The sequence below is a fragment of the Dichotomopilus funicola genome (assembly GCF_033296635.1).
Source record: "Dichotomopilus funicola strain CBS 141.50 unplaced genomic scaffold C8A04scaffold_13, whole genome shotgun sequence".
Lineage (NCBI taxonomy): Eukaryota > Fungi > Ascomycota > Sordariomycetes > Sordariales > Chaetomiaceae > Dichotomopilus > Dichotomopilus funicola.
The window spans coordinates 177,967-199,576 of NW_026944034.1; the positions used below are offsets into that span (position 1 = coordinate 177,967).

At 54.1% G+C, this 21,610-nt stretch overlaps 5 protein-coding genes across 5 annotated transcripts; 2 read left to right on the forward strand and 3 right to left on the reverse strand.

Moving 5' to 3' along the window:
• Window positions 1-3,116: 3,116 nt before the first annotated feature.
• C8A04DRAFT_26473 (uncharacterized protein) lies at window positions 3,117-6,034 on the forward strand (the record flags this gene model as incomplete). The annotated part of the gene is made up of 7 exons (XM_062779934.1): window positions 3,117-3,925; window positions 4,010-4,140; window positions 4,211-5,152; window positions 5,210-5,250; window positions 5,314-5,556; window positions 5,608-5,826; window positions 5,882-6,034. The coding sequence occupies 7 exons, from the start codon at window positions 3,117-3,119 to the stop codon at window positions 6,032-6,034; spliced, it is 2,538 nt and encodes an 845-aa protein (XP_062639099.1).
• A 470-nt stretch (window positions 6,035-6,504) lies between these two features.
• Window positions 6,505-7,901, reverse strand: C8A04DRAFT_26474 (protein atp12, mitochondrial; the record flags this gene model as incomplete). Its single annotated transcript, XM_062779935.1, has 2 exons — window positions 6,505-7,331; window positions 7,481-7,901. The coding sequence occupies 2 exons, from the start codon at window positions 7,899-7,901 to the stop codon at window positions 6,505-6,507; spliced, it is 1,248 nt and encodes a 415-aa protein (XP_062639100.1).
• Window positions 7,902-9,009: 1,108 nt separating this feature from the next.
• C8A04DRAFT_10355 (uncharacterized protein) lies at window positions 9,010-12,674 on the reverse strand (the record flags this gene model as incomplete). The annotated part of the gene is made up of 2 exons (XM_062776551.1): window positions 9,010-12,364; window positions 12,460-12,674. The coding sequence occupies 2 exons, from the start codon at window positions 12,672-12,674 to the stop codon at window positions 9,010-9,012; spliced, it is 3,570 nt and encodes a 1,189-aa protein (XP_062639101.1).
• Window positions 12,675-15,263: 2,589 nt separating this feature from the next.
• C8A04DRAFT_26476 (uncharacterized protein) lies at window positions 15,264-17,461 on the forward strand (the record flags this gene model as incomplete). Its single annotated transcript, XM_062779936.1, has 5 exons — window positions 15,264-15,750; window positions 15,807-16,228; window positions 16,323-17,075; window positions 17,153-17,211; window positions 17,347-17,461. The coding sequence occupies 5 exons, from the start codon at window positions 15,264-15,266 to the stop codon at window positions 17,459-17,461; spliced, it is 1,836 nt and encodes a 611-aa protein (XP_062639102.1).
• A 642-nt stretch (window positions 17,462-18,103) lies between these two features.
• C8A04DRAFT_35545 (uncharacterized protein) lies at window positions 18,104-21,523 on the reverse strand (the record flags this gene model as incomplete). The annotated part of the gene is made up of 4 exons (XM_062783212.1): window positions 18,104-18,124; window positions 18,457-18,599; window positions 18,645-21,238; window positions 21,474-21,523. 4 exons carry the CDS (start codon window positions 21,521-21,523, stop codon window positions 18,104-18,106), a joined length of 2,808 nt encoding a protein of 935 aa, XP_062639103.1.
• Between the last annotated feature and the right edge of the window lie 87 nt (window positions 21,524-21,610).

A 21,610-nucleotide genomic window follows, 5' to 3' on the forward strand; every position in this document is an offset into this window, starting at 1 on the left:
CCTTGCGGACGCTCCCAACACCACCACAACCACCTCGCTTTCACCGCCCACAAGCCCTGACTTGGCGTCTGTCGGGAACCCCTGCCAATTGCAGCGCCCCTTGGAGAACAGCTCGGCAACTTCCCCGCATTTCCCCAACTCCTCGGCACAAAGAATGTGGGGAATAAATGCTGGTGATGGGTTGAAGATGGGTTACACCTATCAGAGAACTTGTGCTTCCTCTCCCACTGGAACATTCAAGCGCAGCAGCCGGCCAAATGATTGCATTAGAAAACTCTGCAGTCAACTTTGAACGTTTTCATATCTGAGATTGTTGGATTTGTTTATTAGGATATATTATGTACTCAACACCAAACACCAGTGGCGTTGGCGATGAGCCCCTTGCAAGACTAATCGGGTAAGTGGCGCACCATTTCGGACAAGGTTGTCTGGCCCACGTCTCTCTGACTAGCCCCTGAGAATTGTAAACAACAGCCACTGTCGACAAATTCACCATATTTCCCTGCCTTTACTTACGGCTGTGCAGTCACGACACAGACGTTCACAATCATGTCTCGCTATTTAATCGCAGCAAAAATGATTTTCCCATCAGATCACTACATAATCCCCTACACAGAAGCTGAGCTGCTTCAGTTGCGACGTCGCATACCCTTGAGTCAGGTGTTGATTGCATCCAGTAACTGAGTAATATTTCAATGTTGTTTGTCTTTGGGCCGAACGGTGACAAGGGATACGCCTAGTTATACCATCAACGACAGTTACTCCGCTCACTATTCACCATGGATCAATTATGACCTCGTTGAATCTGACTCACGAAAATCAACCCCCTTCACGGCCCCCTTATGCGCCTAGGTGCCTGCGACGAGCTTGTCAAACCAACCAATTACACCATAGGCAACTTGCGATGTTAGTAAGGGTTTGACTAACTTGTCGCGCTTGATACATTCTGAGTCTGAATCTGCCGTGCACCTAGAGGTGCATTGCAACATTGGTAGCAGAGTTCTGACATATAGCTTGGATCGTTCCGGTCATGATATCCTCCCAATTCAACGGTTCACTCACTGCCTTAGATTCCCGTCAGCACCATGAGGTGTAAACATAGTGGCCCGTGCATTCAAGTACAGTCCTCCTCGGCCATCGCTCCTTCCAAGACGGAAGCCATCACCAGTCGGTGGAGGAAAGAACAATGCTTCGTCCATTCAAAAATTTCTTTGCCCACGCGGTTGGCCTGTTCCCTTACTCTTTTTCTTCTTCCAACCCTCATACACTCCTTCGTTCAATCACCACAATCTCCCCCTTCATCACCTAACACTCCCTTTTCCCCCCAACTCCCCCCTTTCTTCACCCAACTCGAGCCAGACTGGTAAATTATTCTCGAGGTTCAGCGTATCAGTTACTGAATTCTACATTTTTAATTATATCCGACTGCGGTCCCTTGAAAAGGACATCGGACGACGGCCCTTCCTACCCCGCCCTTCTTCCATTTCCCTTCTTCTCCGTCCCCCACGATTCTCTTCAATCACTTTGTCTTTCGCAACCTAGATCCACCGCCATATCTTCCACACGAGTCTTCGCCACGTTACACTCTCACTGTGACCGTTTCGAGTCAACGGTTGACGGGCGCACGTGTTATACTATAAGCTCTCACGCTGTAAGTCACCTTTGGTCCGCCCCTTTGACTCAGCATCCTCGAAGTCTTTCAAAGACGCAGCTTTCGAGCCTATGATGACTTCAATGTCTCTACAACACAATCATCGCCGGGGCAGACCCGTTATAGGGCGTGTTTCCAACATGCCTTGGGCCCCTTGGGCACTCCTTTCATTGTCGACTAAAAGCAAGATAAGCTAACTCCCCTAGATAGATTTCAAGCTCACACTATTGGGGGTTCAAAGTCAACCGCCCACCGTCAAGTCCAGCATCAGCACGGGCATTATACCTGTACCCGTTCCCAGCAAAGTCACCCGGCTAGTCTCCGCTCCCGGCAAGATAGTGAGTCCAACCTTGAGGTCGCGCGATTCAGGCTCTCCTGGGTGGGGGACATTCCCGAGTTTTCATCACAGTATTTGTTACACGGTATCGGGTCCTACAAGGCCTTGAGATAGGTGTCCCAAGGCAACCCACTTCTTTATCTCATGTCTTCGACAAGAACGCTATCAGAGTTCGGATGGCCGGTCAACAAGAGACATATCACCTCGGTTTGCGAACTCTCCACGCAGGCGGTTTTCGAGTCTGTGGACTGATATGTTAACAACCTTGTGCGGTTCACCTTCCAAGCCCATCTCACCTTCCTATATTCGCCCCTGTTAACCAACAGATGCCTTTCCACTTATAATTTCCTTCTAAGTCCCCTTGATACTTTTTCATTGTTCACAGATATTGGAAACTTTCTTCGCCTCCCAACCACAGCAAGCACTAGCCTTCATTTCTTAGTATTTCCCCCATGTCTTAGCATTCTAAATTCCTAGTCTGCCCTTGCACGTCATACCTCCTTGTCATACTTTTATGTTCTCAAGAGGGTGGAGGACCCTACTCGCTACCTTGAATCGGGTTTCCTATTTCCACGCCGGAACGTATCTGAAGTTTCAGTGCCTATATTACTCCCTTCACACGATGGCTTTGGTGTATCTCAGGCTTCTGTTATTCCTGACGTTGACAGTCTGTGGTATTTAGCCGTATCAATCTTAGCAAGCTGAGAACCCGGCTCAAGGCGAACACTGGAAGCACGATATACCAGATTCTTTTCTCCTGCCACCTTCACCAGCTATCGTCTACATATCCAAGGTACGTAAAACCCCCTAGTTGACTCAGAGAAGTGTAATCGTTATGATTACATGATGAATTGGCTTGCAGGCGCGTTCGTTCTGTCACCTTTAGGCCTTCTGAATACCAAGGGCCGCTGTTTGTACAATCTAAGCGCTCAGGACTACGAACTTATATCCCCTTGTACTCCTGGCTGGCCTTACTCCGAACGTCCCTTATCATCAGCTGTAACTTCATCACTATTTCTCAGTTGTTTCACTCTCCTCTTCACGATATATCGACTCATTGTTTCTGGTGTGCTAATTAGTGGACAGCAAGTATCACTAGGTGCATTCACGTCTACTTTGTTTGAAAACATGGATCCTACCACAAACGAAGCAGTTGTCTCAGAGGCATCTGCTCCGGCCACCGGAAGAGGCCCCAGAAGACCTGCGTTCCAAAACTCACTGGAAAAGACCAAGAGGTTCTATGAAGATCTCGAAACTGATCCTTCCAAGACGCCCAAAAGGCAACGTACCCAACCCCGGCCCGCTACCAAGGTCGGATCCATTCGCAAGAAAACATCCCGTAAGCGCAACGCAGGCCTTAACGGCACTCCTAGGACCCCACTCGCAATTGAGGACACGGGGTCCCTCTCAGTAGATCTATCCCTTCCCATGACCCCTTCCACTACCTCCACAGAGGGTTCGGATGACCACGAGGCGACACAGACGGGTACGTCTTCAGCCGAACATGGCCACGAGGTGGTCCAGATAGATACACCCTCAACCGGACACGACGACGAAGTGACACGGCCGGGTACGTCCTCAGCCGAACATGACCACGAGGTGGCCCAGACAGATACGCCCTTGCCCGAACATGACGATGGAACGGCCCAGACGGATATTCCCTCAGCGGACGAGGCGCTGGACAAGTGTATCAAGTCCACTCGCGTTAAGGCCTCCAACACTGGTGACGGCTCTGTCGAGAGGAGCGGCCTGCCTTCAATAGGCCAGCCTCTTATCTGGGCCGAAAAACGCGGCGGTTTGTGCGAAGCGTTGGATTATTATAAGTCCTACAAAAGCGGCCTTTACACCAGAAAGGCCGTAGGCGCTCTGGGGTTTTTGATGGACTCGGAAGTTGAGCCACGGGATGTGTTTGGTACACAGGTCATCATCTCTTCAATGTAAGGCTGGCATCCATAGCGTCCACATTTCCTTATTCCAGCCTAAATAATCTTGTGTTTGTTACTAACTGCAAGACTTTACAGGGGCGGTGGCCGTCGTAAAAGTCCTAACGGGGAAGGAATGATTCGGGATCAGGACGCCTCGGACGACAAAGGCGGCATTAATGCCATCAGAAAGACTCACCAGGAGAAGGGCTTGGTTGCAGTAATTGCCGGTAAGCTTGCCCATGTCTCACGTCCAAACCTCCCAGGGAAAAGCACAAGTCCGTTACTGACTCTTCAAAGGCGAGAGTCATTCTTTATACCCTTGCAAGCCTCCGCACGCTTACTGTGTGCTCGCGTACTTCCACATCACCGATGTGTGGAAGGAAAAGCAGGTTACAAAATCCGGCAAGATCGTTGCAGTCTGGCGCATTCGTTTCGAGAAGGCCGATCTGGATGAACCATCCTGGTGGCGCCCCATGCAGGATGGCGTCGCAGAGCCCGAGGCGTATGATTTGCTCACAAAGACTCCCGTGTCAACCTGCAACGCATGCAATGCCCCCAGCAAGGAGATCTTTACTTCCGGCTGGGCTTGTCTCAATAACAAATGCGAACAGTATTTTATCTTTCCCGAGGGACCCGTTGAGGATATCAATAGTCTGGCCTACACCAGCGTGTTCCTCAATGAGAGAACTCCCTTTGTGGGCCGGATTCCCTCCCTCTTTCCGGAACCGCTCGACCTCACCAACCTTCATGGAACAGAGGGGACGTGCCGAAATGGATTTGTCTGCCGTGAATGCGGCTGTGCCTGTCGTCGGCTTTACTGGAACCGTTTGAAGTGCGAAAACACAAGCTGCACATACGAGGAAGAGGCAGTGATGCGCCCATACCCAGGGCACATGCTCCGAAACGAAAACCGCCGTTTTGACGCCAGCCTCAGAAGGTCAAACCAAAAGATCTCCTTTGATATGAAGGTGGATGTTACGACTCTTGAAGCGTCCGACTTCCCACGTGAATTAGCAGCGCCACAGACCCCTTTTCAACTCGGCCAAACCTTGCGCTTGGGTGATTTCGAGGTTTCGCAGTACTATCTCCCCGGCCCCGACGGCCGTATCATCGGGTCATTTTCAATTTTCTCCGCCAATGACGCGATCAACAGCAGGGTAGACGGGCCGGACGATCTCTTTAGAAGGCTCGAGCTACTTGACTTGGGCCTCTGTAGAAATCCAAGTGCCATAGCAGGGCGTAAGTAGGAGGGGTTATTGGATGTAATAATTGATGTGAACTAACAACGTCATGTAGATAAGCTCGAGGGGCTTACCCGTCATTTCCAGCAGAACTTCGTACGGAATATCGTTTTAGATTAATTATTTTACACGTTGAATGCTCATGCTAACTATCCCTAGGGTGCAAGATATAAATTCGGCGTCCAAGTTCAGTCTCGTGGATTTTCAGGGGCACCAGATGAGATCCTCCGTGCTCTACATCGTTTGATCTGGGCAAAGAAAGCTGCCATCGAGCAATCCAATGCATTCATTAGTTCATTGGATCCACAATTGGTCGGTGATAATGCTGTTATTCCCATCGAGGATGATTTCGATTTCAATGAGCTGCTCGCGCTCGGTTACATGGAGAATGACAGCATCAGCGTATGGCACCCTACAACCCATGGGATGATTTTTGCTAACCTTCGGTTGTAGTATCACGACGATGGCGAAAAGGAACTCGGACCCGCCGTGGCTGCACTCTCTTTAGGCTCTCCATCCTCAATGAATTTCCGGCCTAAGAACATTGCGAAGTACAACCACCGAACACGGCAATACAGGCGTAAGGTGTGCTACACAGATGTTCTTTCTGTCCCTATGAAGCATGGTGACATGATGGTCATGGCTGGAAGGGACATCCAAGCTGCGTATGAGGTAAATAACTCCCCTCCGGTTGCATTCTTTGGGCCAGACAGCTGACTAGAACAAGCACGCCGTCGTCCCCAAGGGCAATCGCCGCTTCTCACTTACCGCTCGATATATTGACCCGATGCGCATTGCGGACCTGGATGATCGGGCCGACGCTTACTCCAAAGGAGCTATCCCGGAGCATGCACAAAGCTTCGCCTACGACGGCTTTTGAGTCCGCTGTCGGGTCCTATGATGGGCTACTTGTGCGTTATTTTCGCCGGTGGCAGGAACCATATGCCTTGTTTTTAAACATTCTTTCTTTTATGTGTTCTTTCTTTTATTTCCTTTCTTATATCTTTCACTTTCTCTTTTCCTCGAGCATTATTTCTGTTGCTCACAATCGACCTGTCCTGGCTTTTGCTTCGACCTTCCCCCAAGTTACGGACCTGTCCTTGATGACCAGTTTGCATGTAGGGCAATAGGGTGGATTCATTGAAATGTTAGCTTGTTTACATTGTACAGCTATTTGCAAGCAGCGTGCTTAGGCACTAGCATGTATGGTTAGTTACAGGGTGATTTTACAGAGATCTTGCTGTCCACTTTTTCCTCCTCTATTCTTTTTTTCTTCTTCTCTCCGGTCCCATCTCCCAATTTAAACGACCTTCATCTTCCCAAGTTCTGTTCAGTTCTAGCTAAGCAGACCTAGCCGCTCTCCGTCTTGGTCCCCTGCCCCGAAACAAGCAACACCGTGCTCCCAAACTGACGCCTCACGTCCTCCTTCTGCACATCATGCGTGTCTTCCACCTCGCCCCACCGCCCCGTCTGCCAGTCTACCTCAAGACTGACGGCCCGGGAAGCCTCCTCCACACCAAACTTGCCCCCGTTACCCTCACCCTTCTCTTGATTCTGAGATCCAGTAGAAGCAGCCTTGCTCTTCCCGGCGCCTTCCTCACTCCACTCTACAATCAGCCTCGCAGCAACCAACAGACTCTTACCAGCCAGCGTGGCGCGTTCCAACCCGGCCAGCTCAAAAGGCGATAGCCCCATGACCCAGGCTTGGATGACTTCGCGGGTGCCGGGGTATTGAGGTACCGGCAGGAGGGCGGTGCCGTCGAGGACGGGGATGATGGAGATGCCTGGCCAGGCGTGGGCGGTTAGGTAGCGGGTTGTGGAGGCGTAGGCTTGTTCCTGAAGTTCGCGCAGGTGTGGCGAGGATGAGGATGGGTCGTGGTCGGGGTCGACGGGGGCGAAGCAGAGGAGGGAGTCGGTGTCGAGGTAGCGGAGGAGGGTGGTGGTGATTTCGGTGCGGGTGGCTTCGGGGGTCGGGGAGTTGGCGATGTCGAGGGCGCGGCAGATCAGGCTGGTTAGGGGGATCAGGTGTTGTTTGGTGGCTTGTTGGGCGGAGGTTAGACTGTCCCATTCGAGGGCTAGGGCGTGGGCGAGATGGGGTTTGGTGAGGGGGAGTCGGATGATGGCTTTGGTGGTTGGGTGACGGAGGGGGCGGGAGTCGAGGTGGATTTCGAGGGAGCCTGGGGGTTGGTATGGTGTGTTAGGTATAGGTCCTGGTTGATTGATCGAAGGAGATGAGATAGAAGAGAAGGTGGGTAGAAGGGGTGGAAGGCGGGGGAATTCAAACAACCGCAACTCAACGAGAGAAGAGAAAAGCAAAAAAACATACCGTCCACCTCCTTCACAGAAACATCCTTCCAAAACCTCCTCTTCAACCCAGTACTTTTCTTCCCATGCTGTCCCTGTGTCTGTCCCTGTCCATGTGTCTGTGTCTGTGCATGTGCGTGCGCATCGCTCCTCAACCCCTGAATACCCCCCGCGTGCCTCAACAACTCAGCCTGACGACGGCGCCTAGCCAGTCTCTCCTCGCGCTCGGCACGCTCCTCCGCAACAAACTCGGCACTCGGTTCGGGGGCACGTGGAGGTGGGCCAGTGCCATAGACAGGGACGACTTTGGCGGTGGTTATGGGAGTGGTGTGGAACGCGCGTGTCACGGACGCTGCTGTCGTTATTGGGATGGTCTTAGTGGTGGTGGGATTGCGTAGCGGGGTTAAGATGGAAGAGAGGCAGAGCCTCGCTGTGGGGCGCATTTTTCTTTGTTTTGTCGGGGTCTGTGAAAAGTCGGTGCGATCGCGGGGAGGTGAAAGTCGGTGAGGGTATTGTTAAGTCGGTGGTTCGATATGTATTGTACGTATGATTCGGAATTGGGTACATGCACCGACGTATGTATGCACCGAAGATACCTCAGCGCCGAGAAACGTGTGATCGCTACGTCGGTAGCGGACGGTGTTGTAGGAAAGGGTGGTGGTGGGTTGCAAGCGACGATGTTTTCCACTGGAGGGGAAGCATTTTCTTGTCAAAAAGGGATCGGGTCTTGCCGTTGCAACAAGGGTCCAGGACCGCTAAGCAAGGGTAGCTTGAGAGACAATTTTCCGATTGGGGAATAGGGCCAGGATGACGTCAGTGATTCCAATTGATGGAAGTGGTGGGACTCGGCGTTGAGGGTTTGTGTTGATCTCGTTTCTCGGTGATTAGGGGTGAGCCTCGTTCGAGAAGATAAGAATGCGACGGGGAAAATACTCTTTCGCGACTCCGTCTGTCCATACCCTTCTAGTATCACTGACTGTATCCGTGCAACCAGAAGTTTGTCGTTCCGACTTGTCTCTCTACCTAAGACCAAGGCAAAGTTTCAACATACCTGGTAGACAACGAACAAACCATCGCAAACTATGTCACGACGTGAGCATGCAGATCAAAGGTGAAAAGAAGCCATCAGCCACATTGACCAAGTAAAAACCAAGTATGTATTCGTATTTCGATCGCCACACCGCTAGTCACCATATTCCATCCACCCACATTGCCTGCCTATCCCAATGCATTTTCGCCTCGCCAAAAAGAAAAAAGAAAATACAAAAGAAACCATCGCAAAAGAAGGCCTAAATGTAATATACAACAACTGCTGAACTGCTCGACTGGCTCTGTTAACACATATCACCACCCCATGGGAGGAGTAAACAAAGAAAGCACCTTCTAACGTCAATCACGGACACGCCCGCTTTGCTGTGCTGTATAAACACTTCTGGTCCAACTTCAACACCTGATCCATTCCTCAACCCCCCAGTTTCCCATATCAAGCCAAACCAACAACCCAACCGCTGTAGAAGACAAGCAATCGCAAACACAGAATCAATAAATCAATCAATAAGGCGGGCGACTAACAGCCCCCAGCCCTTCCCCACCCCCCTGCTCCCCCGCATGCGCATCAATCCCCAAAAGCAACGCATTCAAGTCCATCGCAGGCGGCTTCTCCTCCGGCGCCATCGCCCACGACGACGAAAGTGGCCGGTGGCCACCATCACCAGCAGCAGCACCACCGCCAGTTCGGCTCTTGACGCTACGCTTGGAAGTCGAGGGCCGGGGAATGGTGGGCGCGCGACTGTCGGGTGATGCGCGGCTGCTAGCGGCGGTGGTGGTGGAGGACTGAACGCGGGTTGTGGCGCTGGATACGCCGCCGTTGGAGGCGAACCCCGACGGGAGAGGTGGGACGGGGGGCACATGCATGCCGTCGGTGTGGGGGTCCGGATCTTGCTCGTCGTCTTCGTACTCGTGGTCGTCCTCATCGTCGGGCGGGTACGAGTTGAGGGGGCCGCCGGGTAGGGAGGGTTTGCGGTCGCGTGAGACAGGGCGTGATTGATGAGCAGCGGCATGGTCGAGTTTGTCTGTTGTTCTAGACGCTGTGGCTGTTTGAGTGTGTTCGTTGCCAGGGAGCATGCTCGGGTTGAACGACAGCTCGCTGGGGGTCATGTCGTAGCTCACGAGGCTGTCGCTGCTGGAGTCGTCGTGTTGGAATTTGGGGCCGTGCATGGATGGTGGTGGCTGCAGGTGGCCAGACAGGACGAGCTTGAGCTGCTCGACGGATGTGACCTGTTCTTTGGGCTCGCTGTTGCGTGGTGGTCCCTGAGAGTGGCCGCTTCGTACGCTCGTTTTGTGCGGTCCGTCACCACCAATCGGCGAAGGGGTTGGCCGGAGGTTCGTCCTGCTACCGTGCGGGGAGGTCTTATCTGGTCGCCCGTGGTGTCCATTGACCGCCAGTCCTCCGTTAGCATTGAGGCGGTGGTTGGTGCCGGTGGTGCCGGACCGCGATCCGCTGATCGATGCGGATTTGCTTGCCGTCTGCACGGCTGCGAGGACAGATTCGCGGGTCCAGTCGCCCAGCATTTGTTCGCGGAACAGAGTCGGTACTTCATCTTCGGTTTCGATGCTGGGGATGTTGCTCGTTGCGGAGCCCAGGATCGGGTGTGAGAAGCTGCGGCCGGGACTAGCGGCCGGACTTTGCGACGGCGAGGTCGTCTGCTCCTGGTATGCCGTGCATACGCAGTCCACAAGCCCCAGCCGCTCATCGAAGGGAAGCAATGCCTCCGATTCAATTTCGTCGCTAGGGAGCCTCGGCTGGCGGGCGACAGTCCCCGGTGTTCCGACCAAGTCGATAAGGGGCGCGGGCATGTTAACGCCCTCGACCCAAAAGCTCTTGGTACGGCGCCGGACAATTTCGTTGTGAATCGCCCGCCCCACGATCGACCCTTCAAAATCAAACTTCTCCGTCAGCGCCCAGAAGTACCCGTGGACCACGCTCCCCAACCGGACCTTGTGAAGCGGGGTCTCGGCATCCTGGATGTCTTCCTGGAGCCTAAAGATCATGGGGAGGCCGAATCGGACGGCGTTGACCCCTAGACGATCAACCAGCTTCGCCAGAAGGACATGGAGGAGTAGAATATCCGTCTCGTAATCGATGTATTGGATCGCGTTTTCGTAGATGGCGAGATGGAGAAGTTGCAAGAAATGCGATCGAGGCGTCTTGGCGGGTTTCTCGCGCCCCGAAGCACTCGACACTGCTCGCTTAGCGAGCGACGAATTATGCATATCCCGGTTCTTAACCACCGACCGGGCTGTCTCGTCCTGGGCTTTCCAGTCGGCCGCGGTCGTCTCACGGTCCAACCACGTGATCACAGCGTCCCCATACGCCTTCCGGACAAGTCCGTCCGGGTCTTGCAGGAGCCATTGTGTCCCTTCCCATACCTGCACGGGAACCCGGCTCCTTGATAGACCAAGGTTGGTGCTCATCTTAGACCGCGGGTTCGCGACGAGGAGAACCGATTTGATAGCTCGCAGCGCGGCGATCTTAGCGACGGTAAGCGCGAACAATGAATCGGCGTGATGGTGTTGGTGTTGGGGAGGGTGCTCTTCACCCAGGGCTTGCTCAGATGACTTGGGCGTGTCGGATTTGTCTGCAGGGGGAGAACCTGAGGTGCTACTGTTGGAGCGCGACGGCCGGAGTTTTTGGAGGATAGTGGAAATCATGTCAGAGATCTGGTCAGCGTAGTAGACATGCGTGGCTAGATCCCCAATGCACTCCTGGAGTCGGTAGAGGAGATCATTACGCTCCGCTACAGCCAGCTCCACCTTCTCGGCAGAGTCCAGGCCAGCACGATAGCGCGGGTCGGGTTCACCAGGGACATGCGGCTCAGTCCGCATGCTATTCGGGTCGCCTGGCATCTGCACAAGCTTGCGGATGTGGGCAGTGAGTTGAAGAAGGATATCCATCACGCTGAGACCGATCAGGTTGACGTCCGAACGTAGCAGCGCGCCGATCAAGGCTGCGAGCACGATGTGTTGACGTAGCGTGTCGTCGGACAGGGGCAGCTGGGCGAGGAAATCCATGGTTGTGACGAGAATCGTGAAGCGGTCGGCGACTGGCGCCCAACGTGCAACCAGCAGGAACATCTTGACAGCCCAGCCGCTGTCCCTCCCATCCGAATCCGTCCTGACCACCTCCTCCTGTTGGCTGACACGGTCCTGGATAAACTTGAGGAGTGCAATAGTGGCCCCCTGAGCCTGGGACCGGCTAGTCGCCACGAAAATCTGCCGCAGACACTCCATCGCTAGCACACCCGTGTCTTCCTCGGCTAGCTTATCCATGTCAACGGCAGTGTCGGCCAGCGCGATCGGGTTGTTGGATTCGCTCTCGGCCGTCTGTACAGTCGCAACACTGGTCCGCCTCCTCAGTAGCGATGAGCCAATTTTCTCCTCCATCTCAACTCGCTGGTACAAAACCTCTAGAAAATCTTCGTTGTCGGTCCACAAGTTCTCAAGGACCATAGGGACGGCAAGGTCGTAGTGCTGGGCCGTGACCGAGGCTAGGACATCCGACGAGGCAACGCTTTTGATAGCCTTCAACCCTGTGTTCCTCCACCGAAGCGCAATCGGCTTACTGGGTTCCAACCTTCCGGGGAAGGCCCGCGTTGAGGCGAGAGAGGCGTATTGCTGGACGACGTCGAGATATTGGCGCAAGTAGGCCTGGTCAGCCATGAGTGACGTCGAATCATGGTGGGTGCAGAAGGCCTCGAACGTGGGGACGGAGGACTCGACCATGGTAATGTCGTGCGATTTGAGGATCTGGTCGAGAATGTGGAGAACACATGTCGCAAAAAGGGGGAGGTCGTTGGGGGTCTTTTCGATGAGCGCCGTCACGATCTGCAGCGTGACTTGCACATTGCTAATTCCCCGAGGCCGAACGCATTAGCACTTCGCGGGGAACAAAAAGGGGGGAAGGTTCGGCATAGCGCCAACCACAAGCAAACAGATGTGTACCCTATCCTTTGGCGATAGACATCGCTAGCCGTCTTCTTTTCAAGGAAGCTTCCAACTTTTTGGATCTTGGACCGCCGCGACTGAGCGTAAAAGAGCAGGTAGCTGAGCTCGCTCGAGTTGGGTTTGACGTCCACGGCACCCTTGGTAGTTCGTGGGTAGCACTTCAAGACGAGCACCTGGTGCTTTGGGCGGCACTTTTGTTGGATGGCGTTCATGGCGGGCGAATGCGACAGGTCGTATGGGTGGAAAGTTGCGGGATGCCGTGGGACGCGACACGGAGCCTTAACGAGCGACAACGGCTGCGGGCGCCACGGGGAAGTTCGGGAGGGAGCAGGAGCAGTAGTGATTGCGACGGATAGCCTGCAGCTTTGCTATACCCGACGTGACGGGCACCAATGCGAGACGTTAAGTGTCATGAGCGGCTCTTGTGATGTGGGAGAAAATGTCCTCCAAAGTTGGGTTTGGTGTTGGAGAAAAATGTTAGGCCAGGGGGGGAGATTACGGCGTCATACCTGGCATTGGCATTTGGGCTGGACTGACAGGGGGCGTTGGCGGGGGCCAGAATCGCAATGCTTCGATGAGGCGGGGTGAGTGAGCATGAGCCTTGGCAGAGGATGGATCCACTTCTTCTTGCACCCGAGCCTCGGGCCCCAAGTTTCAACCAACAATGGAAACTGGAATGTGAAAACAACGACTCTCCAATTCACAACAGCACTGTAAATTTACCAATGTTCTACTTCACCTACCGTCTTCTTTTGCGACTGATTTTTTTTCTTCTTTTCTTTGTTAACTGCCGCTGCAACATGTTAGGGGTTCTCCGGCTGAGACTTTTGTAACCGGCCAAAATGATGATGTGTCCAATTCCACCAAAGAAACCCAAGGAACCTCGCACACCCACCGCATCCCAATTTCCGGACGCTCAATACCCGACTGGGTTGACCGGAATCGTCAACACCATCTATTATAACATCTTATAACATCAAGATATTGGCGACCCCCAACGCTGCAGCGGCATAACCGTTTTCGTGTCGTATACGATCTGTTACCAACAGCTCTGCGGCGTCGGCTGTTAGTTATTCAGCGATTTGCCGCGGGGGAGAGTGTTCATCAAAGGCACAAGGCCCGGCCCCCAACCGCGTCTCAAATTACCGTTTCGTCAAGCGCAGCCCAGCGGCAGAGCATCATCCTACCATTGTTCATTCCCGATTCTAAACACACAATGCGGCCGGCTTTGAACGAAGGAGGGCGACAAACTAATAAACTTAGCAAGAACGCCGTCGATGCCGTGTTCTAGTGGTTGTAACGTGTGGACCATGACTTAGTCACGTTTTCCATCTCAAGGTCCCGTGTATCCGGATCGCATGTTTGTCGAGGAGATCAGATGCTGCGATCCGTTGACCCTCGGCGGCCCAGGCCTCGGGCCCTGGGTGGGCCGAAATGCAGGACTCGTGAGCCCCTGCTTCCGCCAGCATCCCGTCCTATCAACCTCATCAAAGGAGGGTTGCAATATCCGTACAAGGCTCACGCGGCAATAGGGCTGAGGCCTCCAGCAACAGAATGGCGCCGATGCCTACATAGTATTTGCAAAAATGGATATTTGGTTTTTTTTCTTCTTCCTTTGTTGATTGCGAGAGCTACCATTGGGTAATGAAACATAGAAAGGAAGGCCGAAATAGTGTGTGCCGTGGACCTGGATTATGTACTTGAATCCTGAAAACGCGCAACTCTCACGTAACCACGTACCATTCTCGGCAGGTTTATGCCGGTGTTGTCGAATCCCCATACTCGAGAGAGAAGCGACCGCAGTGGTAGGAAAACAATCCTTCAGTGGGTTAGAACCAAGCCGCTGTTACCGCCTCATCCCCCGATCGCTTTGAAGGTCCCTCTCGAAGATACAGTACGTGTACACTACACTACAGTTACCCACAGTTATCAGCCTTACCAAACTCAATGTTACCGTATTTCCCACTGCCTAACAGATCAATGACCGGATGGTAAGCCCGCTGGCGCGTCTCGCACGGACAACTTGGCACCTTACCTAATCGGTACAAGGCAATTTGGTTGCTGACGACGTCGTTGGGCATCATGTCCCGACCGCAGCCGCAGTGAGGACTCCAATCAACCTCATGAGGCTCTCAGTCCGAGCAGCAAGTATTCGCATCATATTCGTATCATATCCGTATTCCGGAAAGAATAGGAACTCGCAACGAACGATGTTGACGGGCGCATGGAATTGAATCAAGCCTTGCCAAGCGTGCCAAGCGCACCCTTTGAGGTTAGTTATGCTGTGGGACAGGGCCTTCGTTCTCCTCGGGTTGTCGCCGTATCCCTCGCGAAATACAGTTGAGAAGACTTGTGAATGGCTGCGTACACGTGTATTGTGGGGCGACGAGGGTTCGGATTGCCTCCTATCGGATCAAAAGCTGGTGTCGAATGAGGCAACTTGGTTTGAAAATCGGTTCGGGGGTGAGCTGTCGACGCGTGGTCTGAGAAGATCGTGGGAGCATTGCCAGGGAGCTGAACTCGCCTCCAAGGCCAATGGCAAACCCAACCGACCAATACGGCCGGATCCTCGGCACGGGAGGGTACTGTGGGAGTGAAAGACACCCTAGACGACCATCGCGGCGTGCCAAGGAGTGAAAAGACATATTAGTCGAACCGCCCAGCCCTGCTAAACCCTCTACGACCGTTGTTCGAAACAACATCCCAGGTCGATCACTGCTCGTCCTTGACCCTTCCCACATCGCGACCCTTCTCCTCCCCCCTCAATCAGAGTCCTTTATAGGGGCGTCCATCTGTTCACCATGGCGCTCTCTCGCAGCCTCCTCCTCGCTCTCCAGCTCGTCTCTCCAGTCTTCACAGCAGCAGCAGCAGCAGTAACAGCAGCCAGTGGAGAGCAGAAGCTGTCTATCACCATCGGCAACGACCACACTCGCCACTCGTCCTGCAAAGCCTCCTGCAAAGCCGTTCCCGGAACACCAGACTGGCCCTCAACCAAGGAGTGGGACAGCCTTAATGAGTCGCTTGCCGGAAGACTGCTGCAACCAACTCCTCCAGGCGCTGTCTGTCATTCCGGACCGGGAGCCTTCGACTCCGCAGAGTGCAAGGTTGTCCGAGACGGATGGTCCACCTACGACTACCACCAGGCCGACCCCGTGTCCGTCGACTGGAACCAGTGGGCCAACGACACCTGCCTTCCCGTCGATGGTGCTCCGTGCAGCGGTCAAGGATATCCTGTATACGTTGTGAACGTAACCGAGGCCCGCCACGCCCAGCTCGGCGTCCAGTTTGGTGAGAGCAGCTCTCCCTGATCTCTTTTCTATACCCCTTACTGATAACAAATATAGCCAAGAAACACAACATCCGGATCATCGTCAAGAGCAGTGGTCATGATTTCCTTGGCCGCTCCACCTCCCCCAACTCTCTCTCGCTCTGGGTGCACCACCTTCGGGGGCTCCAAACCCACGACACCTTTCAGCCCGCCGGATGCAGTTTTACCATCGACCACACCTCCGTCACCGTCGGCGGCGGCATGCAGATGGGGGAACTCTACGATGCGCTCGATTCCATCGGCCAGACCGTCGTAGGCGGAGGCGCCAAGTCCGTCGCCGTGGGCGGGTACGTCTCGGGCGCCGGGCACAGCGTACTCTCGTCGACCCACGGCCTTGCGGCCGATCAAGTCCTCGAGATTGAAGCTGTCACGCCTGACGGTGAAATCGTGACGGCCAACGAGTGTCAGAACCAAGACCTCTTCTGGGCCTTGCGTGGTGTACGTTTATCCATCCCTTTTTGCCCCTTTTCCCTCGGTTCTACTCGTATATCTGTTCCGTGTTTTACTCACTCTTTGTTTTCGCTTGATCCAGGGCGGCGCCTCGACCTTTGGCGTCATGACCTCAGTGACGATGAAGACCTACCCCACGATGAAGATCGACGCGACCACAAACATCATCATCACGCCTGATCTCGAAAACACCCGCGTCACTTTTGACATGATCGCCTACGTCCTCAGCCAACTGCCCGATATGGGCGACAAGGGCATGTCCGGCTACTCGTACGTTTTCCAGCAGTACCCCAACCCCCTGGACGACGGCAACACCACCATCGCCGGCTTCGTCATGTCCGCCGCCCTTCAAAACCAATCCCCCGAAGCTCTGCAGCAGCTCTGGGCGCCCGTGTTCGAGCACGTCAACACGACCTGGCCGAACCACTTCACGGCGATCCAACTCCCGGAGTCTTTCACGTCTTTCTCCGACTGGTACTCCAAGCACTACGACACCACCCCGACCGGCTCCGACTTCTACATCGGCTCCCGCCTGCTCGACCGCGAGGCCCTCACGGCCAACCTGACCCACAGCGCCGAGGCTTGGAAAGGCTTCACTGGCGGCAGCGTATCGACCGCGTACCTGGTGTCCGGCAAGGGCGTCCACAACGCCAAGCCGCGCGGCGGTAGCAACGCGGTGCTGCCCGCCTGGCGCAAGGCCTACATCCACGCGACCATGGGTGAGGAAGCCGAGCCCTCCAACACGACGTCTAGGGCGATCGTGAAGAAGCGGGTCAGCGACCGTGTGGCTGCCCTGAGGGAATTGGCCCCGGATTCGGGTGCTTATATGAATGAGGTACGTAGCCTTTGCTGGGAAATAAAAAGTGAGATTGAGATTAAATATAAAACTGACAACTTTCTCCCCCAATCCAGGCTTTCTACGAAGAACCCGACTGGCAACACACCTTCTGGGGCCCCAACTACGAGCGACTGTATGTATCCCGCTTTTATCTCACCCCACAAACCCAAGCATCAAATCGCACAAACACACAAACCTACACACCCCAATACTCAATAAATAAGTAAAAAAGTAAACAATAAACTAACCCAAACCCCCCTAAACCCAGGCTCGCCATTAAGCGCCGTATCGACCCCCACGACGTCTTCTGGTGCACCCCCTGCGTCGGCAACGAGCGCTGGGAACAGGTCGATGACCGTCTCTGCCGTGTTAACGGTCGCTGAGGAGCATCACCGAGAGGGGCAAGCAGGGAGGAGAAGAGGCTTGTTTGTTGATTGATTTGATGTGGTGGGATGGAATGGTGCTTATATAGAGCTTTCTTTGCTGCCATTGCAATTGTAATATATATACATCAATATGTTCACTCAACTTTGTCTTACTACCTTACGTATGTACTGTGTACTCTCGGCTGCCTCAAGTTTCTTTCGGCTATGACGTATTGTGTACCGACCTGTGTAAAGGTATGCATGCAGTAGTATCTTGAGACTATTCTGAAAATGCCCATTGAGTCAAACCAGCCTAGACCGGCAGTGCGGTGTCAGGCAGGATATGAGCAATCACCTAGCATTGTGATAATCTCGGGGTTGAAAAAGAGCGTCAGTTTCTTTCTTAACAGTGTTATGCTTCAAATTCCCATACCCCCTCGCCATTTAGAAAACACACCACCCCAACCACCAACCTACACTCTGCGCCCCTGGTTTCTTTTATGTTTTCCCGTTTTTGATATTCCAAGCTCAAACCAGAACTATGTATACTATGATTTCCAAGTTACCACTGATTATCCCAACACCCCAAACCCCCACACCGCCCAGTCCACCTCTCAGGCTGCCCACCATCGTGTCTCTTCCCTAGTCCACCACCATATTCTACTCCGCCAACCTTGCTAACTGTACCGTAATAAGTTCCTTAACCCCACCCCTCCTTTTTACACAAACAAACAAACACACCCTCAAACAAACGCAAAACTCTCATCTCCCCTCCCATCACCAGCACTCACCCCTCTAACGGTTGTCCCCTGCCCCTGCTCCTCCAAGATCTCGCTAATTCCCCTCGTCCGATTCAAGCTATTCCCATGGTTGCTATACCCTCCACCAAACTGCTTCAAAACAGCCTCGGTCAACCCCGGACTCGACAGCACACTCATCACGTCGTCTCCGTCACTAGCACGAGACCCAGGACTGGCCAACTCCATTCCCATATCTCCCAAGCTCGGCCTCACAATCCGCAACGGTTCCGGTCTCAGCTTGCTTCTAGGTGGGATCGGCGGGGTTCGACTACGTAAATTCGGCGGGGGTGGAGGAGGTCGAGTCGGTCGAGTTGGGCTCTCGTTCTCATTTTTGATATGACTGGATCGCGTGTTTCCTGCCATGATAATCCCCGACCGTTTTCCAACCCCTATCCATTTACCATCGCTTGGTTGCTTGACAACATTGGGTTCGACACGGCCCAGAGGCGCAGCACCGTTGTGAGCCGCAGCAGTAGTAATCGATGCGGCAAGAGCGGTAGCTGGGATGATTGTAGTGGAAGTAGAAGCAGTGGCAGCAGCAACAGCAGTTGTTGCAGTGGTATTCCGGGCCCCTCGGGAAGAAGAGACAACGACGGACTGAAACACGTCATCTCCCTCTCCAGCCTCTTCTTCATCTTCCCAATCTGTGTCGTCATGGATCTGGGCTTGCTCGCGGACATGGCCGTGAAGTGAGCGCCGGCGACTTGTCGCGGGGGACATGGCCCTGAACGTGGTTGGGTCTTTTGGGGACAGGGTCGGTTCGAACTTGTCAACATTAGCGGACAGCCAAGTTTTCCACTCGGCTGAGCTCACCATCGACGCTTCGCGATGACTTGCTTGGCGGCGGTATAGAGCCGGTGTGTCCGTCGTCATGTTCTGCTTCCGAGGCCCCCTGACCACCGTCCTAGTCTTTGAGACATGGTCGCCCTCGTCTGAAGAATACACGCTCTCGGAGTAATCCAGATCTTTGGCCGAATCCGAGTCGGTGGTTTGCGTGTGGGGGCCAACCGAGTGATGAACTTGCGTGCCGCTATCCGAGTCTTCATCAGCGGTAGAACCGTATTGTCCCCAGGCCTTTTGCTCTTCCTGCATAGACTTGCCAAGCGCGTGGCGATACAGACTTTCTGTCCTGAAAAGATGGGATGCCGGACTGGCTGTAGTCCCTAGTTGTGAATCCGGGCCAACCTTTTCATGAGCCAGCTTATCGCTGGCGAGAGGGGTGGCTGATCGCCTTCCCCATTCATCAACAGTGTTTTGGGTTAAGGTGGCCCTTCTGGGCGCTCGTGTTGGTGTAGATGTGGTGCTAGAGGCCGCATACTTTCTCTCCGGAATGACAGACCGAATCGTGTCTGGCGTGTCGTCTAACCCCTGAGTCCCACCTTCATTTTCTTGTTCATCTCGGGAGTCCAGTGACTTCATTCGCTTAACAAGGGCCGAGTAAATCCGCTGACTGTCCACCACCGGCCCAGCCACCGATTCGCCATTCTCGGGCCCCCCTCTCAGCGGATTGAAAAGACCGGGGTCGAGTGTCCGTCTCCGGATCGATGGGGAGGGAATATGGGCGCCGTTCTCTCCAATAACAGAGAGGCGCTGCTTCTCCCATTCTCTCCACTGTTGTTGCTCTTGGCTGGTAAGAGAGCTGGGCCCCGAGTGTACCCAGCTCGTCAAGGACGAACCGTCTGAGATGTTGCGGATTTGTTCGAAGCTGAGATTTTCTAGGCTTGCCTGGTTGGAGCGAGCGGTCTGGGGCATTCCCAAATGGATGATAGGTGTCTTGGCCGCCGGGTTACAGAGAATCTTTTCGTCTCCGTCTGCTGGCCCCTCGTCGGAGCTCAGAGGACAAATGCCAGCGACACGCGTTCGGCGGGATTCGATGTGCTGAGAAGGGATCGATAGGGGTTCATCGTCTGACTTGGTGCTGGAAAACATGCCTCTCAGCTTAATCCTCAGGGATCTCGAAGCCCTTCGAGCCTTGAACTTCAATGTGTCTGACTGGTCAGGGGTATCTTGTGGGTGATTGTTCAGGTCCGCAACAGACTGCGATGGGCTACTGTCCCGAAGTGATCGGCGCGTTCGGAAGTTCGAGTGACGGTTCAAGGAACCAAAGAAAGAGGATGGCCTGCGCTTGATTCGCATTGTCGCGGATTCATCTGCAAATGATCCGTATTCTGGAACATCGGCCAACTCAGAAGCACCCGAGTCCAGCGTACTCTCTCGGTGTTGGCTACCGAGCTGCGATCGAGACCGCCGTGTGCTCAAAAAGCTCATCGATCTGGGAGCCCTAAGAACCGGAGTTTCGCGTGGAGATTTGGTGGCGCTGGGGTCCGATCGAAATAGCCTGCGAGACATAGATGTAGACGCTGGCCGTGACTTGAGCGACGTGTTGGCTGACTGTTCTTGGTAGGCTTCGTGAAAGCTATTCATTCGCGGAGGATCGGTATACATGGACCTAGTTCTGTGAAGACGCCGGTATGATGAAGGGGCAGACGCAACATCGTCTTCAGGCGTGTAATAATCCTCGGAGGCCGCGAGGGCATCAAGATAGTTTGTCGCGGTCTTGGACAGGGGCCCTGGGGCTCCCACACTTTGTAGCGAGCTGGAGCTTTCAGCATTCGGATCGCCATTCCCGCCTGCATGTTGAATGCTTCTTTCACGGCTGTTTCCTGTGTCTCCCACGCACGCTCGGTTCAGCTCATCAGAGCTGTGGTCACGGCGTACTCCCTGACTTTCGGCTGGTGTCGAACACGGTCCCATAAAACGAACGCTCTGACGTCGACGAAGATCCTGCGCTTCATTCTGATCTCTAATCGTCGCCTGTCGACGGTGGCGCTGGGACGACAGGCGCGGCGTCAGGGGGAAAAGCGGCGGTTCAGCCATCGTGCGGTTCCGGGCTCTCACATATGCCTCCTCGGCCGCGATGTGGGCATCTCTCTGCGCCGAGCATGGATCGAGATACTCGAGGGCGACTCCCGGCGTTGTCGTCGATGTGGACGAACTAGTGGTAGATTTGTGGCGTCTCAGGTCCGGTCTGGACTTGAAGCTGCGTCGACGCAGCATCGATCGAGCCGGTCGGTTGGACAAAGGGGGGGAGAGGAACGGACTGTGGCGTAACAGGTGTGTAGTCGTACCAATGACTAGTTGTCTAACGAGACAGGGGCTAAGATCATCAGTTAAAATCTGCGGCAATAACTGTATGTCGCGGAGAATGAGATGGCCATGTCCGGAGTGACACGGTTTCGAGGCTCATAACGGCGGCGCAAAGCCGCGAACCAAGGCACATTCTGTTTGTTACCTCAAAACATGGGCTGCCTCTGGAGGAAGTCGCCATGGCAGAAGCGACGGCCAACGGCCGACTATCACGTTTCGA